Source organism: Lynx canadensis, chromosome F1 (genome assembly GCF_007474595.2).
Source record: "Lynx canadensis isolate LIC74 chromosome F1, mLynCan4.pri.v2, whole genome shotgun sequence".
NCBI classification, from domain to species: Eukaryota; Metazoa; Chordata; class Mammalia; order Carnivora; family Felidae; genus Lynx; species Lynx canadensis.
The window spans coordinates 19,946,235-19,962,983 of NC_044319.2; the positions used below are offsets into that span (position 1 = coordinate 19,946,235).

The 16,749-nt window shown below is 38.4% G+C and overlaps 1 protein-coding gene across 7 annotated transcripts in view; it reads left to right on the forward strand.

The window, feature by feature from the left end:
* RASAL2 (RAS protein activator like 2) overlaps window positions 1-16,749 on the forward strand; it is a 364,251-nt gene that overhangs the window by 306,203 nt on the left and 41,299 nt on the right. For all 7 annotated transcript variants that reach the window (XM_030303462.1, XM_030303463.1, XM_032591839.1 and 4 more), the window contains 4 exons: window positions 8,819-8,972; window positions 10,741-10,839; window positions 11,609-12,163; window positions 15,665-15,809. In XM_030303462.1, coding sequence (XP_030159322.1) covers window positions 8,819-8,972; window positions 10,741-10,839; window positions 11,609-12,163; window positions 15,665-15,809 — 953 coding nt within the window. The remainder of the gene's footprint in view (window positions 1-8,818; window positions 8,973-10,740; window positions 10,840-11,608; window positions 12,164-15,664; window positions 15,810-16,749) is intronic.

Here is a 16,749-nt window from a genome sequence, read left to right on the forward strand (position 1 = left end):
TCCTAAACTAGGCACCTACCCCATGTACCCACTAATGGCCAAACTTATGGGACTGTTATAGGACTACTACTTTCTACTGTATTTATCTTTTCATATTTCTGCTTAGTGCAGCAGCCTGGAAACTCCTCAAGAGTACAAACATCCTTTGTGCCCTCTTCCCCCAGCACAGTGCCTGTCTTATTAAGGAACTTAATGTTTGTTGGCCTGAAACCGAAGAGTCCAAACAAATTGTAGATAATAGAAGAAGAATAATCTTTTTCAATATGGTATACTTGGAGAGATGACAGTTCCTCAGAAATGACTGGATTTCAGGTTGTTAATTAATAAGTCTAGCTGTAGATTATGGTTTCTCTTACCAGTGTTTACTGCTGTGGGCCAATTAAGGATCCCTTAGTTTTATGAACTAAAATCCAATCCAATTGTATCATGATAGCATTTTAAAATTCATTAGAATGCTTCTATTAAAAAAGAAAAGTTGTTTGTGTATATTTTTTCCTTCTGTCTTCATATTCTTCCAGCAAACAATATTTTGAAGACTAACTGTCTTGATCTCAGCCAAATGAATACTTTACATAAGATGAATTCATCACTGTTAAAAAGCCCCATGTCGGCAATGATAGCCCCATTTGTACGGTGCTGTAGTCTGTGAGATGTTTGTGCAATCATAGGTGATTACATTTGATTCTCAATAACTGTATGAGGTATAGGAAGAGAAATCATTATCCACATTTTACAAATGAGGTAACTAAGTTTCAGAAAGAATGAACTATTTGTTCCACATCACATGTAGCTAGCGAGTGATTTGAAGTGACATAAATATATAGAGCTTTTGGCTCCTAGTTGAGTGCCTTTTCCATTATACTCTCTGTTGCACGTGTCCATAGGAATCCTAACTTGCTGAGGAAATGATTGAGAGAGAAGGAAAAATGAAAGGTAAAAATCACACATACACGCATACACACAAACATACTCAAAAGAATAGCTTTTAATAAAAGTAAAATAGCACGCAGTGATAACAAATGTGTCAGTTTGTGGTCATAATATTTCCACAATTTTTTGAAATAAAAAGCTAGCTCCCTGGGGTGCCTGTGTGGCTCAGTCAGTTAAACGTCTGACTCTTAGGTTTCGGCTCACAGTTCATGAGTTCGAGCCCCATGCCAGGCTTGACATTGACAACGCAGAGCCTGCTTGGGATTCTCTCTCCCTCTCTCTCTGCCCCTCCACAGCTTGTTTTCTCTCTCTCTCTCTGAAAAAGTAAATAAACATTAAAAAAAAAAATCCAGCTCCTTTATACTCCTTTCATCTCCGCCCCGCCCATTTATTTTTGCGAGAGACAGAGTGCGAGCGGGAGAGGGACAGAGAGACAGGGAGACACAGAATCCAAAGCAGGCTCCAGGCTCCGAGCTGTCAGCACAGAGCCCGATGCAGGGCTGGAACCCACGAGCCGTGAGATCATGACCTGAGCCAAAAAGTTGGATGCTCCACCGATTGAACTACCCAGGCGTACTAATACAGCTGGCTTTCTTATGATCTTGGAATTGAAGAATCCTTTGTAAGCATAAACTGGGAGGACTAATTATAAATATGACAGGAAGAGTACGAATTTACTTAACATACAAAGTGCCACTTGTATATTCAGAGAAAAAGTTTAGGAACACGAAATAGCAGTTTGTAACTCACAGAAAAGAGAATTGAGATTGCCAGTAAACATTAAAATGTCTCAATCTCGTAATTAAAGAAGTGCGTGCAAGGGCAGTGATGAAGTGCCATTCCTCACCAGTTATCCTGGCAAAAGTTTTCGAAGTTCAGCCCTATCCCATTTTGGTGATAGGGTAGAGAAACACGCACCTCTGGTAGGAGTTTACGTTGATGCCATGTTTTCTGTAGCATAATTTACCAGCATCAAAATTTTAAATGTGTGTGTTCTCTGATCTAGCAGTTTCACATCTGGAAATGTAAGCCATAAGTACATGCACATGTGCATAAAGATATGTCTACTAAGATACTTTTTGAAACTGGGTGGTAGTCAGAGAAAAAGAAAGAAAAGAAGAAAAAACTTACCTGATCATCAGGGACTACTGATCTACCATAGGCCCATGTAAGGGAATTTCGTATGGTTAGTAACAAGAGGCAAATTATATCTATGTGTTCCAATATGGCCAGAAGTCCAAAATACACTCTTAAGGAAAAAAAAGTATGGTAGAATCCCATTTGTGTGTGTGCGTGTATGTGTGTATACACATATATGTGTGTATGTGTAATGTACATGTATACATTTGTTGTCTTTGTATAAAAATTTTTAGAAGGGGTCACAAAAATTATTAATATTTTATTATAGTTTATTATTATTGTCAATTGTTAGTATTTTCTACAGGAGATTGAGGAAGGTACCTATATTTATATTCTTCACCCTCTATCCTTCTGAGCTTTTGGAATTTATTACCATTGATTTCTTCATTGTTTAAGGGGAAGAAAATGATTAATTAGAAAAAAAAAAAAAAAACCTTCAACCTCATGTCTCCCTCTGGCTATTTCCTGTTGCCGCCTCTCCACCGTTAGACTTCACGAGTTAGTCTCCACTCTCTCACGTCCCATTCATTATCACGGCAATCTCATTTTTGTCCTCATGGCTGAAATCACTCTTTCCGAAGTCTCAATTATCTCTCAGTCCATATATCCAGTGGCTACTATTAATATTTTAACACACCGATCTGCAGTAATGGACAGTCCGCCCTTCTTGGGAGCTCTCTTCCCTGGGCTTTTATGATGCTTGACTCTTCCGGTTTTCCTTCAGTCTTTTAAATTCTTCAGTCTCTTTTGTCAGTTTTGTAGATTTAGGTGTTCACATACCTTGAGTTATTTTCTCAGGACCTTTTCTTGATCTGCATGTTGTCTTGCAGTAGTCACAGTGTGTCAGTCCAGTCAGGCTGCCAGAACAGAACACCGTAGACTAGGCAGCTTCTAAGAAACAAATTTATTTCTCACAGTTCTGGAGGCTGGGAAGTTCAAGATCAATCCTCTGGCAGATTCAGTGTCCGGTGAGGACCTGCTTTCTGATTCAAAAGTCCCAACTTTTCACCGCATCCTCATGTGGGGGAATGGGCTGTGGATCTGTCCTGGGTCTATTTCATAAGGTTATAAATCCATTCATGAGGGCTCCGCCTTCGTTATGTAATCACCTCCCAAAGGTCACACCTCCAAACACGATCACCCTAGAGTTTATCATTTCAACATAAATTTGGGGGGAGATCGCAAACATTCAGTCTGTAGCAAACATCTAGTCTCATAGAAACCTGAAACTTGTAGAAAACACCCAGCGCTCACCACGACAAGCGCCCTCCTTAATATCCATCACCTGTTTAACACCCCCCCCCCAAACTCACCCATTTCCCCTCTGGTAACCATCATTTCTCTATAGTTAAGAATCTGTTTTAGGGTTTGCCTCTCTCTTTTTCCCCATGTTCATCTGTTTCTTAAATTCCACATATGAGTGAAATGATACAGTATTTGTCTTTCTCTGACTTATTTTGCTTAGCATAATACACTCTAGCTCCATCTATGTTATTGCAAATGACAAGATTTCATTCTTCTTATGGCTGAGTAATATTCCATTGTATATATATACCACATGTTCTTTATCTACTCATCAATCGATGGATATTTGGACTCTTTCCATAATTTGGCTATTGTTGATAATGCTGCTATAAACATTGGGGTGCATATATCCCTTCAAATCAGTATTTTTGTATCCTTTGGATAAATACCTAGTAGTGCCATTGCTGGATTGGAGGGTAGTTCTATTTTTAACTTCTTGGGGAATCTCTATTCTCTTTTCCAGAGTGGCTGCACCAGTTTGCATTCCCACCAACCGTGTAAGAGGTTCCCCTTTCTCTGGATCATTTCTTGGGGTTTTAAAAATTCGATATAGTTGTGCTTATATTTAATTTAATTAGCACTAGTAGATCTTATTCCATTTGCAATTTAAGGACAAAAAAAAAAAGTAACAGGTATATTACCATACGGCACAATTTTTGTTAAAGAGATTGTTCCTAGTGTTTGTCATATTAGACGCTGGTTGAGTTTCCTGCCCTCCTAAACATGTTTTAATATTTATAATCTTGTCTTCCTTTGGTGCCTTCTTTCATTGCATGTATACATGTCTATGTACCAAAATAGGTTGAATGTCATTTTTGTCTATGATAATAAACTTCCTTACCATGAGTTGGTTAATTTAAATGACAGCTCAGGCTGACAAATATCCTATTTTACCATTAGCAATTGGGCTCATTAGACCATCCTGTTTAGAGGCTGAGAGCAGGGAGAGGAAAGACCAGCAATATATGTTACGTGTCCATAAATAGCTTTTTGCATGAGTGGTTGTGTGGTATACTTTTTAAAGCTAACATAAAAATCAGGGAGTAATTGAAGCAGTAAGGACTGGCTTTAATTGCAGCAGATAAACCAGTACAGCTGGTGCCATCAGGGTTCTCAGGAAGGACAATTTTTTGAGCCCACAAGTAGAAATTCTGGTGAGTGAGTTCTAATGCCTTTGTTGTTGCTGCTGTTGTTTAATCCAGGGAAGGAAACCTTTAAAATTATAGTACAGGAAAAGGTCTGCTCTTTCCAAAGATCTACCAGGTTGAAAAACAGTAAAATGCAGGGAACAAGTAAAGCAATGTTTTTCCCAAAGTGAGATCTGAGCTGCAATTTTAAAAAGCTTATTGGACCCTATGCACATGTGTTGGTAGAGTCCTGGGATACTGAATTTTGTTCTCAAACAGGGTAAAGTGCCTTAGGAGTACATACTGGTGAATGCAAGCGTGTATGGCCGCACCCACCCTACGGCTGAGCTATTTCTTCAAGAATTCAGCGAAGCAGTCTGGAATCATAACTGCCAAGCCCAGCAGAAATTCACCTGCACTGGAGTGCAGGATTTTGTGTGGCAATAAGCATTTTTAATTAAAAGTTTCCGGGATGATTTGGAACTGAATCTGTAAACACGTGGCAGATTTGAGCTAGCACATCCAAGCACCAATAGCACTTCGGGGGAAATACGGCTTTTAAAAGAATTTGAATGGTGACGCTGAGAAAAATCCAGCTGTGTTTTACTTAACATCGCACTAATCAGAGTTCTTTGACTCCATTTTTTTCCCATCCGTGTATCCAGTGGTGTGGGTATTGGCTCCCGGTCCCCCAACCCTTCACTTTTGTCTTTTAAAGGCTGATTTTAGGTAGGGCTGTGGGTTACAGCACTGGAATGCTCAGTCGCTGTGGTGAGAAATGGAAAGCTTGTCTTACCTTGTAGTTTATCTCTTAAATAGGTCAGAAGCAGCAGGTAATCTTCATCAGCAAAGCAATTAGATTTTTAACCCTTACCTATTACGTTGCTAGAGGCCTTGGAATTTACATAGAAATCAAGGTGGTCTGCTGGCCTTAAAATAAAATGTAAAGAATATGGTATTCCTTAATTGGAAGTAAAATTGCTTCTGGAAAGCGGTTTCCCAATTAAGCCAGGAAACAATTATATTGGCACCCTGAATTATTCTTGCATAATGTTTGGGATGGTGGGGGTTGGAGTTAGAGGTGCAGGTGCTGAGAAGAGAACCCTGTCTGGGAGTCAAGGGATTCACAAGGTCCACTTTCAAGGCTAGGTTCCTTGGTGAAGGTCATTGGCAGACTGGACTGGAAAAAACTGTTTTAAACTCATATTATTCTCTCAATAAATCCACATTCTACTTAACATTAGAAAAGTAAACTGTAGTGCCATACAGACAGAGCTGATAAAACTCTCTAGTAAGCAGATCTAAGCAAAATCAATTCACATGAAGGTACGGGAGGAGGTAAACATGATTTAGAGGGGACTTGAGTTCCTAATGCTGTTACACAGAAATATTTGCCCAGATAATACCTCTCCCCAACCTCAAGCCATTCCCAGGCTGCTTGACCTTCCTGTTTACTGTAATCCTGCTTCCCTGGGAATTCTCTCTTCTCAGAGATACTTTTTCCCAATACAGGAAGGGCTTGTTTATTTATTGAGTAGTAATGTAGAGCATGCTAGTGACTTTGGTGTTCACATCATGGGTGTGTGGGTGTGCACACACGTACATACATGCATAACAATAGGGGATTCTGAACTAAGTATTAATGATGAAATTTCAATAAGTAGGAGGAGTTTTGAATTCTAATTCCAGACGTCTTGGTTGTAATATCTGTTGATGGCTGCATTTGGAAGTTAAACCTGGGTTTCGAAATGAAATCCGTTTAGCATTGGAAATACAGTGAATAGGAATTTCATCCAATTTTCTCTTTTAAAAAAAACGGTGTAATCCAGATAAGTTAATATAAGATAATACCTAGGAACATTAAACTAGGGTGAACACTGCAAAGGAAATAGAACAGAGGTGCGAGGAAGGTTGTGCTTGCAAGGCGGGATGTAGCAAATGCCTTCTGCTGAGGGCAGGGAATCACAGAGAAGCAAGCTAAAGCTGAGATTCGCCCCTGAGTTAAGAGATTCTCCTCCGCCCCCACAGTTGCCTATGGTTTTTTTCCTACAGCTTTTGACTTTGAGAAACTGTTAATGGAAATGAGCAGGGACGTTGCTGTTCCTTCCTTTCTGTCTTAAGATGGTCATATTCGCAGAGCGAGCTCCTGAGTCCTTCAAACCACAGCCTCTCCCTGCTGCCTCCCAGCCCTACTCTCCGGATAGGTGGAGCACCATGGCAACAGGCCCAGCCTGGAGCCCAGAACCTTGTTTGTGTTACCTGAGGGGCCGGATGCAGCCTGAGCAAGAGAAGAAAGAATATTACCTATCCTGCTGCCTGTTCGGGAAGATGACTTCTTGTTCCCTTGTTTGTGTTTCTGTTCTACTTCTGTTGGAGCCTTGAAAGCCTTGACACTTGGAAAGCGTTTATCCAGAGATGTTATCAGTAACAGAAGGCAGCAGGGAACCTCTCTCCTGTTGGTTCTTGTCTTCTAAACGAAGACATAGTTCAGAAAGTGACTTGCTACACCGTGACACGTAGCCCCGCTATGATTTGGGGTTGCACTGCCAGGTGGCTGTACAATTGCTTCATGTAGGTAGGCGTTTATTTTGTTTAAAATAAAATTAGTTTATGTTTTAGAATATTTTCCTTGAGAGCTTTCAAAATAAAAGCGAGCCTTTTGTCATACCGCCTTCTATTTAAAATATACCTTAATCTCTCCTATCGGGAGGCTCATTCCCAGAGCATGAGAGACTGTTCCCTTCCAAACAACTTCTCCTGGGAAAAATGGGCTGGGATTACTGTTTTATACGTGTTTTTAAAAAACGTTACAGTATCCTGTTAATCGGCTCCCTATGAAATGTACTGGGAATGGTTATACGGTAACTCTATTAAAATAAATTTTTTTAGCCTTTAGTTATTTATAGTTGATGGCTGTGTTTGTAGTATATAAGTTATTGTTTTATCCAATAGAACAAAAGGAAATAAATGTTACCTTGTTGTATTTTTATGTACAAAACAGTAAGTGGCATTTGTCCCTTTTGTACGTGTTTTGTGTACATTTTATCAATGGAAAATATAAATATTGACTTTTTGACCTTAGAAAGGCTGCTGAGTATCAGAGCACATGTTTTTCTTTATAAACATTAAAGGGCAGTTGTTATTTTTTTTTATGTGTGTGGACCTAAGAATGGACTCAAATTCTTACTGCTTAGGATGATTCTTACTATATGGAGTTTGATTAAACAGTGTTACAATAATGTTAACATAGCCATTTCAAGGAAATAAATAAAGCTCCTTATTTACTGCTTTACAAAAACAAATGTCTTTACACAGGCATTTCTTTTTGACTGGGTTACTTCTGCTTAAATATATGTATTTAGTTCTGGGTGTTTTAGTCAATAAATTCTGTAATTATTGAGTAACACTGCTTGGCTTTCCAGTTCTGGATCCAAGAATATTTCGCTTTTATTGCTTGACTTCATTAATTCTTCCAAAGAGAAGGCAGCGAGGGACTAGCTACTGTCATGGCCAGAATCATTCACAGCATCCGTCTTTAAACAACCAAGAAACAGAATCAGCCAGGATGCCTGAATGGTGTTGACAAAGATTCGTTCTTCTATATGAGTGTTTGAACATTTCTTTTGAGGGTGGGAGGTTTCTTCAAGGCATTTTATTCTTTATTCGTGTTTATACAGTAAAGCATGGATATGACCAAATGCTTGCCAGAAAAGAATGCCATATTGAGATGGAAATCAGATCTTTTGAAAGGCAGCGTCTTGTGCTGAAAAGTTTGGCTTTGACTGTGTATGAGTGTGTTCATTCTGCCAAAGCAGCAAGAAACAGAATGAGGATTCAGCCACTACTGTTTTGTCAAGGATAGAAGAGGTTCAAGCTATAGCCTGGAAAAAAAAAAAAGAAGAAGAAGAAGAAAGAAAGAAAAGAAATGAAACATGTCTTTTGATAATACTTTTGCATGAAAACAGAATACATAGGCCAGTTGAGTAGTATGTATTTCTCCAAGATAGGCATGAGAATAAAAACAACGTGGGTAGTGGAGCTTCTTGAACTCCCTCGATAATGGTATAAAATTACAGTATGTTTTTGTGCTTTATTGAAAAACAAGTGTGTATGTGTGTGCACACCCAAATGTATATGTGGCTGATATGTGCCATGCGAATATGGTTACTATTATTGTGGATTAACTGTCCGTTTGCTGCTTAATTTATTTTTCCCTTAAGCATTTATGCACTCGTTTTCAGCCTCCCGTGCATTCATCTTTCATTTTCCTGTTGGCCATGTAGTACGCTATCTAAAATATCTTTTCCTACTTTTAGGGCTCGTGGTCTGCCTAAACTAAAAGAGTCACGTTCCCATGAGTCCTTGCTGAGCCCTTGCAGTGCAGTAGAGTGTCTGGATCTTGGCAGAGGAGAGCCCGTGTCAGTGAAACCACTCCATAGTAGCATCCTTGGACAAGATTTCTGCTTTGAGGTAAAAAGCATAGAAAGAAGGAAGAGTGATTAAACACCAAACGGATTTTCTCTCCAGTAATTTTGTGATTTCATTACTATGGTATTGATGATTTGATCATCATTAAGTGACTCTCAGTTGCTGAAAATTACCTACTTATAGGAAAAAGGTTGGGAATCTATTAATCTAATTACATTGGTCATTAAAGTTATTAATTATGGCTTCTCATTCCTTTTGGCCTAGTCTGCCTTCAAAATAAATGTGATCTTAGTATATTCTTGGCAGAGGTTACAAGCCTAACAATAACTAAGCTAGTATTTTAATTTTTCAGTCTTTGATAAAGATATCACCCAGCATGTTATCTTTCTCCTAAAAATTTAAGCCCCCAACTTTAATGATTCTTTGAGGAGATTGACCAAGACCATAATTTTCTGACCATAATATGGTTGGTTTGAGATCTGAGACTATGTCTTATTTATTTTTATAATCCCCTGCATATAGCCCAGTCCCTGGCACATTGCAGGTGCCTAAATTCTTGAATGGATAAATTAATTGCCCTTCACCAGCAAATTATGACTATCACTTTTTATAAGGTAATTTGTCCCTCCCAAACTAAATGTAAACTCCTTCCTAAACTAAACTATTGGCCATTTGCAATTTAAAATTTAAAACTCTGTGTGTGTGTGTGTGTGTGTGTGTGTGTGTGTGTGTGTGTGTAATTGTTAGGGTTATGATTTGATTAATTAACATGAACTTACTAAGTAACTAGTGATGAATCTTATGATAGATGGCGTGGAAGTTGAAAGGTGTTTGATTCCTGTTCTTTTGGACCTGCCCTAGCCCAACGAAATATAATGCAAATACGTAATCCAAAATTTTATTAAACCCAAATATCACCGTTTTAACATGTCACTAATATAAAATTATCAATAAGCTTTTTTACATCTTTTTTTTTTAAAGTTAAGTCTTCAAAAGCTGGTGTGTATTTTACATTTACAGTACATCTCATTTTGGACTAGCTACATTTCAGGTGCTCACTAGCTACCATATTGAACAGTACACATAATCTGATCTGATTTCACTGGGTTACAACCTTAGATTGAGTTAATATGTGAGCACACTTCAACAATTTGAACAGGTCATTTATTGGTGTTCTTTTTTACAGAAGTCAGTTGAATTTTTTTGTATTTGTGGAACTCAGTTCAACAGGCTGTACACCAGGCCCAGTGTTAGGTGCTGAGGTATAAAGATAGCATAGTTCATTTTTAAAGGAAAATGATAACAGTGGTCAGTAAGAAATGGGTTCCAAAGACAGTAATTCAACAGTGCTAACTCTTTTTACTTTCACTTAGTACCTGTTTTGTAATATTATAGTGAAGGCAGTCCTGAGAGATTTGACAAGCTGTTTTAGAGGCTCTCTTGTGTTTTCAGCTATTGTTTTGTTAACTCACTCAGAATCGAGCATATTTGTTTACAAGTGTTGAAGATGTGGCCTGAAGGTTTTTAATTTTGATATTTCTGAACTGAAGGCCAGTTTTAAGTTCCTGACCTAAATTCTCAATGGCCTTTGTTCTCCTACCTGGAAATGCATACGGATGCTACCTACATACGAGAACAAAAAGCAGATGTAGGTGTAGAATATAGACATCGCAGAACTACCAAATATCATATCTGTTTTCTGAATTATGATTTGGGTTCATAGCATATTCCTAAACTTTTAAATGATACAATGATGAAAACACAGCCCACAAGCCCTATGTTTCCTTTTCTCTAATCTTTTATGTTGAAGGTTACCTACTTAAGTGGAAGTAAATGCTTCAGCTGTAACTCTGCTTCAGAGAGAGATAAGTGGATGGAAAACCTTCGTAGGACAGTTCAACCAAATAAGGTAATAGTGGCTTTGAGTGTCTAAAAATGTATAACTCTGTAATCAGTAAGTTGACAGAAGGTAAATGCAGCAATCATACCTTAATTTTTATAGTGCTTTTAAAGCACATTTACTTTTATGCATGTTATACTCAAAATAATCTTATTGCAGGTATTATTGTGATTTTACCAATATGGGTAAGAAGACTCTGAAGTTGGGGCGCTTGGGTGGCTCAGTCGGTTAAGTGTCTGATTTCGGCTCAGGTCATGATCTCACTATTCGTGAGATCAAGCCGCACATCGGGCTTTGTGCTGACATCAGAGCCTGGAGCCTGCTTCAGATTCTGTGTCTCCCTCTCTCTCTGCGCCATCCCCTCTCATGCTCTGTCTCTCTCTCTCAAAAATAAATAAACATAAAAAAAAAAAATGACTCTGAAGTTATGTGACATGCCCATGTCCGAAGCTGGTGCATGACAGAAATGGGACTAGAACACTAGTTTCTGAACTGCTTCTTTTTTTATTTGCAGAAACTAGGCCAGTTGCCACTAGGCTGGCTATATTAGAACTTACATGATATTTTTTTAACCCAAATAAATTGAGTACATAAGGCTAAGATTCTGATATCTTCTTGTTTAGAGTTTGCTATTATCCTGAACAAAGAGATAGCAATCCCTTTCATTATTTAATGACCACCCTTAATAAAGTATATAGTCAGTATCACCTCCTGTAAAGGAAAATGTTGTTCTTCTGGGATTTCAGCTTTCAAACTCGAACTCGTTATTTTTTTACAGGACAATTGCAGACGAGCTGAAAATGTTCTTCGTTTATGGATCATTGAAGCCAAGGACCTTGCCCCTAAAAAGAAATATTTCTGTGAACTGTGCCTTGATGATACCCTCTTTGCTCGTACAACCAGCAAGACCAAAGCAGATAATATTTTCTGGGGCGAACATTTTGAATTCTATAGCCTTCCACCTCTTCATAGCATCACAGTTCACATTTATAAAGATGTGGAAAAAAAGAAAAAAAAAGACAAGAATAATTACGTCGGGCTAGTCAACATTCCCACTGCCAGTGTGACTGGTCGCCAGTTTGTAGAAAAGTGGTACCCAGTGAGTACCCCTACGCCCAACAAAGGAAAGACAGGCGGACCTTCTATTCGGATTAAATCGCGGTTCCAAACTATCACCATTCTGCCTATGGAGCAATACAAAGAATTTGCAGAATTTGTCACCAGCAACTACACCATGCTGTGTTCTGTCCTTGAACCAGTAATTAGTGTGAGAAATAAAGAGGAGTTGGCTTGTGCCTTAGTGCACATTCTTCAAAGTACCGGCAGAGCCAAGGTAAGTGGAAAAGGAGGGTTACATTACCCAAAATCTCTTCCCTACATGTTATGAACAAATAACCATACTATGTTTGGTATAGAAATCCAAATTGGAGAAGTATGCTTTGCTATCAGTAAAAAAAAATAAAAAAAATAAAAAAGTAGGAAGGAAACCTATTAGTAGTTGTCACATGCAGAAAAGATGGGGATTATAAAACAAAGAAGTAACATGGAGACACCAACAGATATTTATTTAAAATCCATTTGCGCGAAACATAGATACCAGGGCTAGCTCCTTATTATCGACAGAACAAATGGTAGAATTGGTGTGCTAATCTCACAGTGTGTTCAAGATTATCTTTAGTTCCAGGGTGTGCTGTATGATGGTTTTGCTCCTCACTATATATATTTTTTAATGTTTATTTGAGAGAGAGGTACAAAGTGCGAGCGAGGAAGAGGCAGAGAGAGAGGGAGACACAGGATCCGAAGCAGGCTCCAGGCTCTGAGCTGTCAGAACAGACCCCGACGTGGGGCTCAAACTCATGAATTGTGAGATCATGACCTAAGCCAAAGTCAGATGCTTAACCAACTGAGCCACCCAGGCACCCCACCTAACTATGTTTTAAGTTAAGATTAACTGATGACTCTATTCCCTAGTCACAGAAGTAGGAATTCCAGAAGCATAGTGGGCATCAGCAAGAGTCTTCATGGAATTAAAATCCCTTGGTATTTCCAAGGGATATTATTTAACTGGTAGCTGTTTGATGACAGTTTTTTTTTTAATATGAAATTTATTGTCAAATTGGTTTCCATACAACACCCAGTGCTCATCCCAATAGGTGCCCTCCTCAATGCCCATCACCCACCCTCCCCTCCCTACCACCCCCATCAACCCTAAGTTTATTCTCAGCTTTTAAGAGTCTCTTATGGTTTGGCTCTCTCCCTCTCTAACTTTTTTTTTTTTTTCCTTTCCCTCCCCCATGGTCTTCTGTTAAGTTTCTCAGGATCCGCATAAGAGTAAGAACATATGGTATCTGTCGTTCTCTGTATGACTTATTTCACTTAGCATAACACTCTCCAGTTCTATCCACGTTGCTACAAAAGGTCATATTTCATTCTCTCTCATTGCCAAGTAGTATTCCATGTTTCATGATAGTTTTATCTAACTTCATCCTGGATAGAAGAAAAAATTGAGGAAGATGGAAAAAAAAAGGAATATACTAATTATATGAAGAAACCCACCCCATTGATAGACTCTGTGATCAGCCTGAACTATGATAATTACCATCTCTATGAGCCATATTCACTAGCCTGAGTCTCCATTATGTTGTATGCAAATGGATTATGGTAAAACCGTATTTTAGATGTAGAAGATTTCACAGCTAGAATAATTTATTTAGAACCAAACAATAAAATTAAATGCTTTTAAGATTTCTTGATATAAATCAGAATATATCCATATATCCGATTTTAATAGTCCCTTATCTAACTGCCTTCCTACTGATTATCATTTTTGTAGTTGAATTTTGTGATAATAATTTTAAGTTTTCTAGTGTTACAAATAGCTTACAGGTTTGGGGTCAGGTGTCATTGAAATTTTGAGTCTCATCTTTGAAATTGTACGGATTTGTTCATTCTGCTCTTCTATTACTTGAGGTTCAAGGATATGTATGTAGGATATTTTTCAACAACCTTATTGAGATACAGTTTACATATAATACACCCATTTTAAGTGGAAAATACAATGAGTTTTGCATATTATGTACCCCGGGAAACCACAACAATCAAGATAAAGAAAGTTACCTTCACCCCGATAACTTTCCACCTGTTCCTTAGTATATGAGTTTTAATAGTGACCCCTCACTTTGTTGAGCTTCCCCAGAGTAAATCCCATTAATGTTCAAAATGCTTAAATTTAAAATAAAAGTAAGTCAGCATATTTCCTTTGTTTTTGGTTTTGGAGACTTTGAAATATACAATGGATATATTACATCCATGGTATGTATATATACATATATATCACAAATACATGATGTTGTTACATTTAAACTGAACAACAGTAAACATTGAATTTTACATCAAGTTAATTTTTTTTTGAGTTTATTTACTTATTTTGAGAGAGAGAGAGGGAGGGGCAGAGACAGAAGAAGAGAGAGAATCCCAAGCAGCCTCTGCGCTATCAGCCCAGAGCCCGACATGGGGCTCGATCTCACAAACTGTGAGCTCATGACCTGAGACGAAATCAAGAGTCAGATGCTTAATGGAGTGAGCCACTCAGGTGCCCCCATCAAGTTAATTTTTAGGACTGTTGGGAAAAGGAGCAGTTATTTCTTAAGGGCTTTATTTCTCTTTATGCCTTTTTCCTGGATGGATGGACGGATGGATGGATGGAGATAGGTAGGTAGGTAGGTAGGTAGGTAGGTAGGTAGGTAATTAGCCTAGAAAATGAGTTGAAGTGCTAAGTTTAAGAAATTCCGTGTTGACACTGTGGACCAATTTGTAACTATTATATATTGAACACCTAATATGTACCAGAAACTATTAAATGCTGAAAATCTAGAGATGACTAAAAATACACACTGTCTTTGGCCTCATGGGGTTTATAGTCTTCTGGGGAAAACAGATAATAATTGAGTACTTACAGAAATAAATGTGTGATTACAGTCAGAAGTACATAGAAAAAAAAAAAGACATAGGCACTACAAGAATGGGGAATACGGGACCTGACTGATGCTGGTCAGAGAAGGCTTCATTGAGGAAATTATGTACACACTAGGATCCAAAGGATTTGAGGAATTACCTCCATGCCCCTGGGGGCAGGAACAAGGGTGGGAGTGAAGCAGACCTGAGAACAGCATTTCTAGAAGCTTTGTGGTAAATAGCATCTTGTGTTAAAAAGGTCTTGAGGGCGCCTGGGTGGCGCAGTCGGTTAAGCGTCCGACTTCAGCCAGGTCACGATCTCGCGGTCTGTGAGTTTGAGCCCCGCGTCAGGCTCTGGGCTGATGGCTCAGAGCCTGGAGCCTGTTTCCAATTCTGTGTCTCCCTCTCTCTCTGCCCCTCCCCCGTTCATGCTCTGTCTCTCTCTGTCCCAAAAATAAATAAACGTTGAAAAAAAAAATTTAAAAAAAAAAAATAAAAAAAAAAAAAGGTCTTGATATATTCAAGGGCCAAAAAAAAAAAAAAAAAAAAAAAAAAGCCCATTGAAACTGGGACAGAATGCAGAGAATGGTATATGAGGAGGTTGGGAAGGTAGACAGAAGCCAGAAAATGTAGAGACTCGTAGGCCACATGCAAAAGTATGGTCTTTATCTAAAGTGTAATGGAAAACCTTTGAAGGAATTTTAAACTTAGAGCTGGTGGTACCTAAGCTTTTATCCTGGCTGACTTTTTTTCTTACAAATGAATCAGGCACCTTTAGTGTTAAAGCAGCATTTCCAGGATGTCTGATATTTCATCGGTTTCTTCTAACATATATTATTTATTCGGTTGCTTTGTGACTGACTGAACATTATTCCACCAGGATTTTCTGACCGACTTGGTGATGTCTGAGGTGGATCGCTGTGGAGAGCATGATGTCTTAATCTTCAGAGAGAATACCATTGCCACCAAATCCATTGAGGAATACCTCAAGTTGGTGGGACAACAGTATCTTCATGACGCATTGGGTATGGAGAAGCAAAACATTGCTTTCTTTGCCTTTCAATTTTGTTTTTTCACCCTCGTAGGACAAACAGATTGAACTCAAGTTCAGCAGGTTACTAAATCCTAGCTGACTAGAGTGTTAAAGTTTGAGTTTCAGCTGTAAGCCTCTGCACTACTCACCAGTAGTACTGGTTTATTGCACGTTGGTTTATTACAATAAATGTACAGAAAGAGAAAGCCCATCAGTATATGCTGCAACTCCCAGGCGCTCAAGTTCCTGATGCTGAGATACACACCATGAGTAATGTCACTACTAGATCTGGGGGCACCCGTTTCCCCCAAAGTGTTGGTTATTTACATTATGATATAAATAGGTTATGTAATTCTTCAAAGTGTTAACATTTGTTATCATGCATTGAAAGTGAAAAAACTCTTACCAGTTCCCACAGCTCCCAAGTTTTGCCTTCAAGATCTCCAGAATTTTTAACAATTACTAAATTTTGCCCAAACAGTAGTTCTTGCTGACTAGGCTACTCACCTAGAATTCCAGATCTGGTCTTGAAATTCACACAGTTAACCTCTAGAGTAAGGCACTGGGCTGGGTGATATACATCATGATAAGGCAGATGTGAGTTTCTTGAACAATTTCTTTTATCTCCATATCCCCAGTACTTCCCACAGAATGTAGAGCAGCACCATCATATGGAAACATAATGTGAGTCGTATGTAATTTAAATTTCTTAGTGGTCACAGTGTTTTTAAAAGGGTAAGGAGAAACAGGCAAAATTAATTTTATTGATATTATAGTTAACCCATTATATCCAAATACTATTTAACAAGCTATCAAAATAAAAGTTATTAGTGAGGTATCTTACTTTTTTTTCATACTAGCTCTTTAAACTTTAGTGTGTATTTTGCATTTATTACACATTCCAGTTTGCACTAGCCACGTTTCAAGTGCTC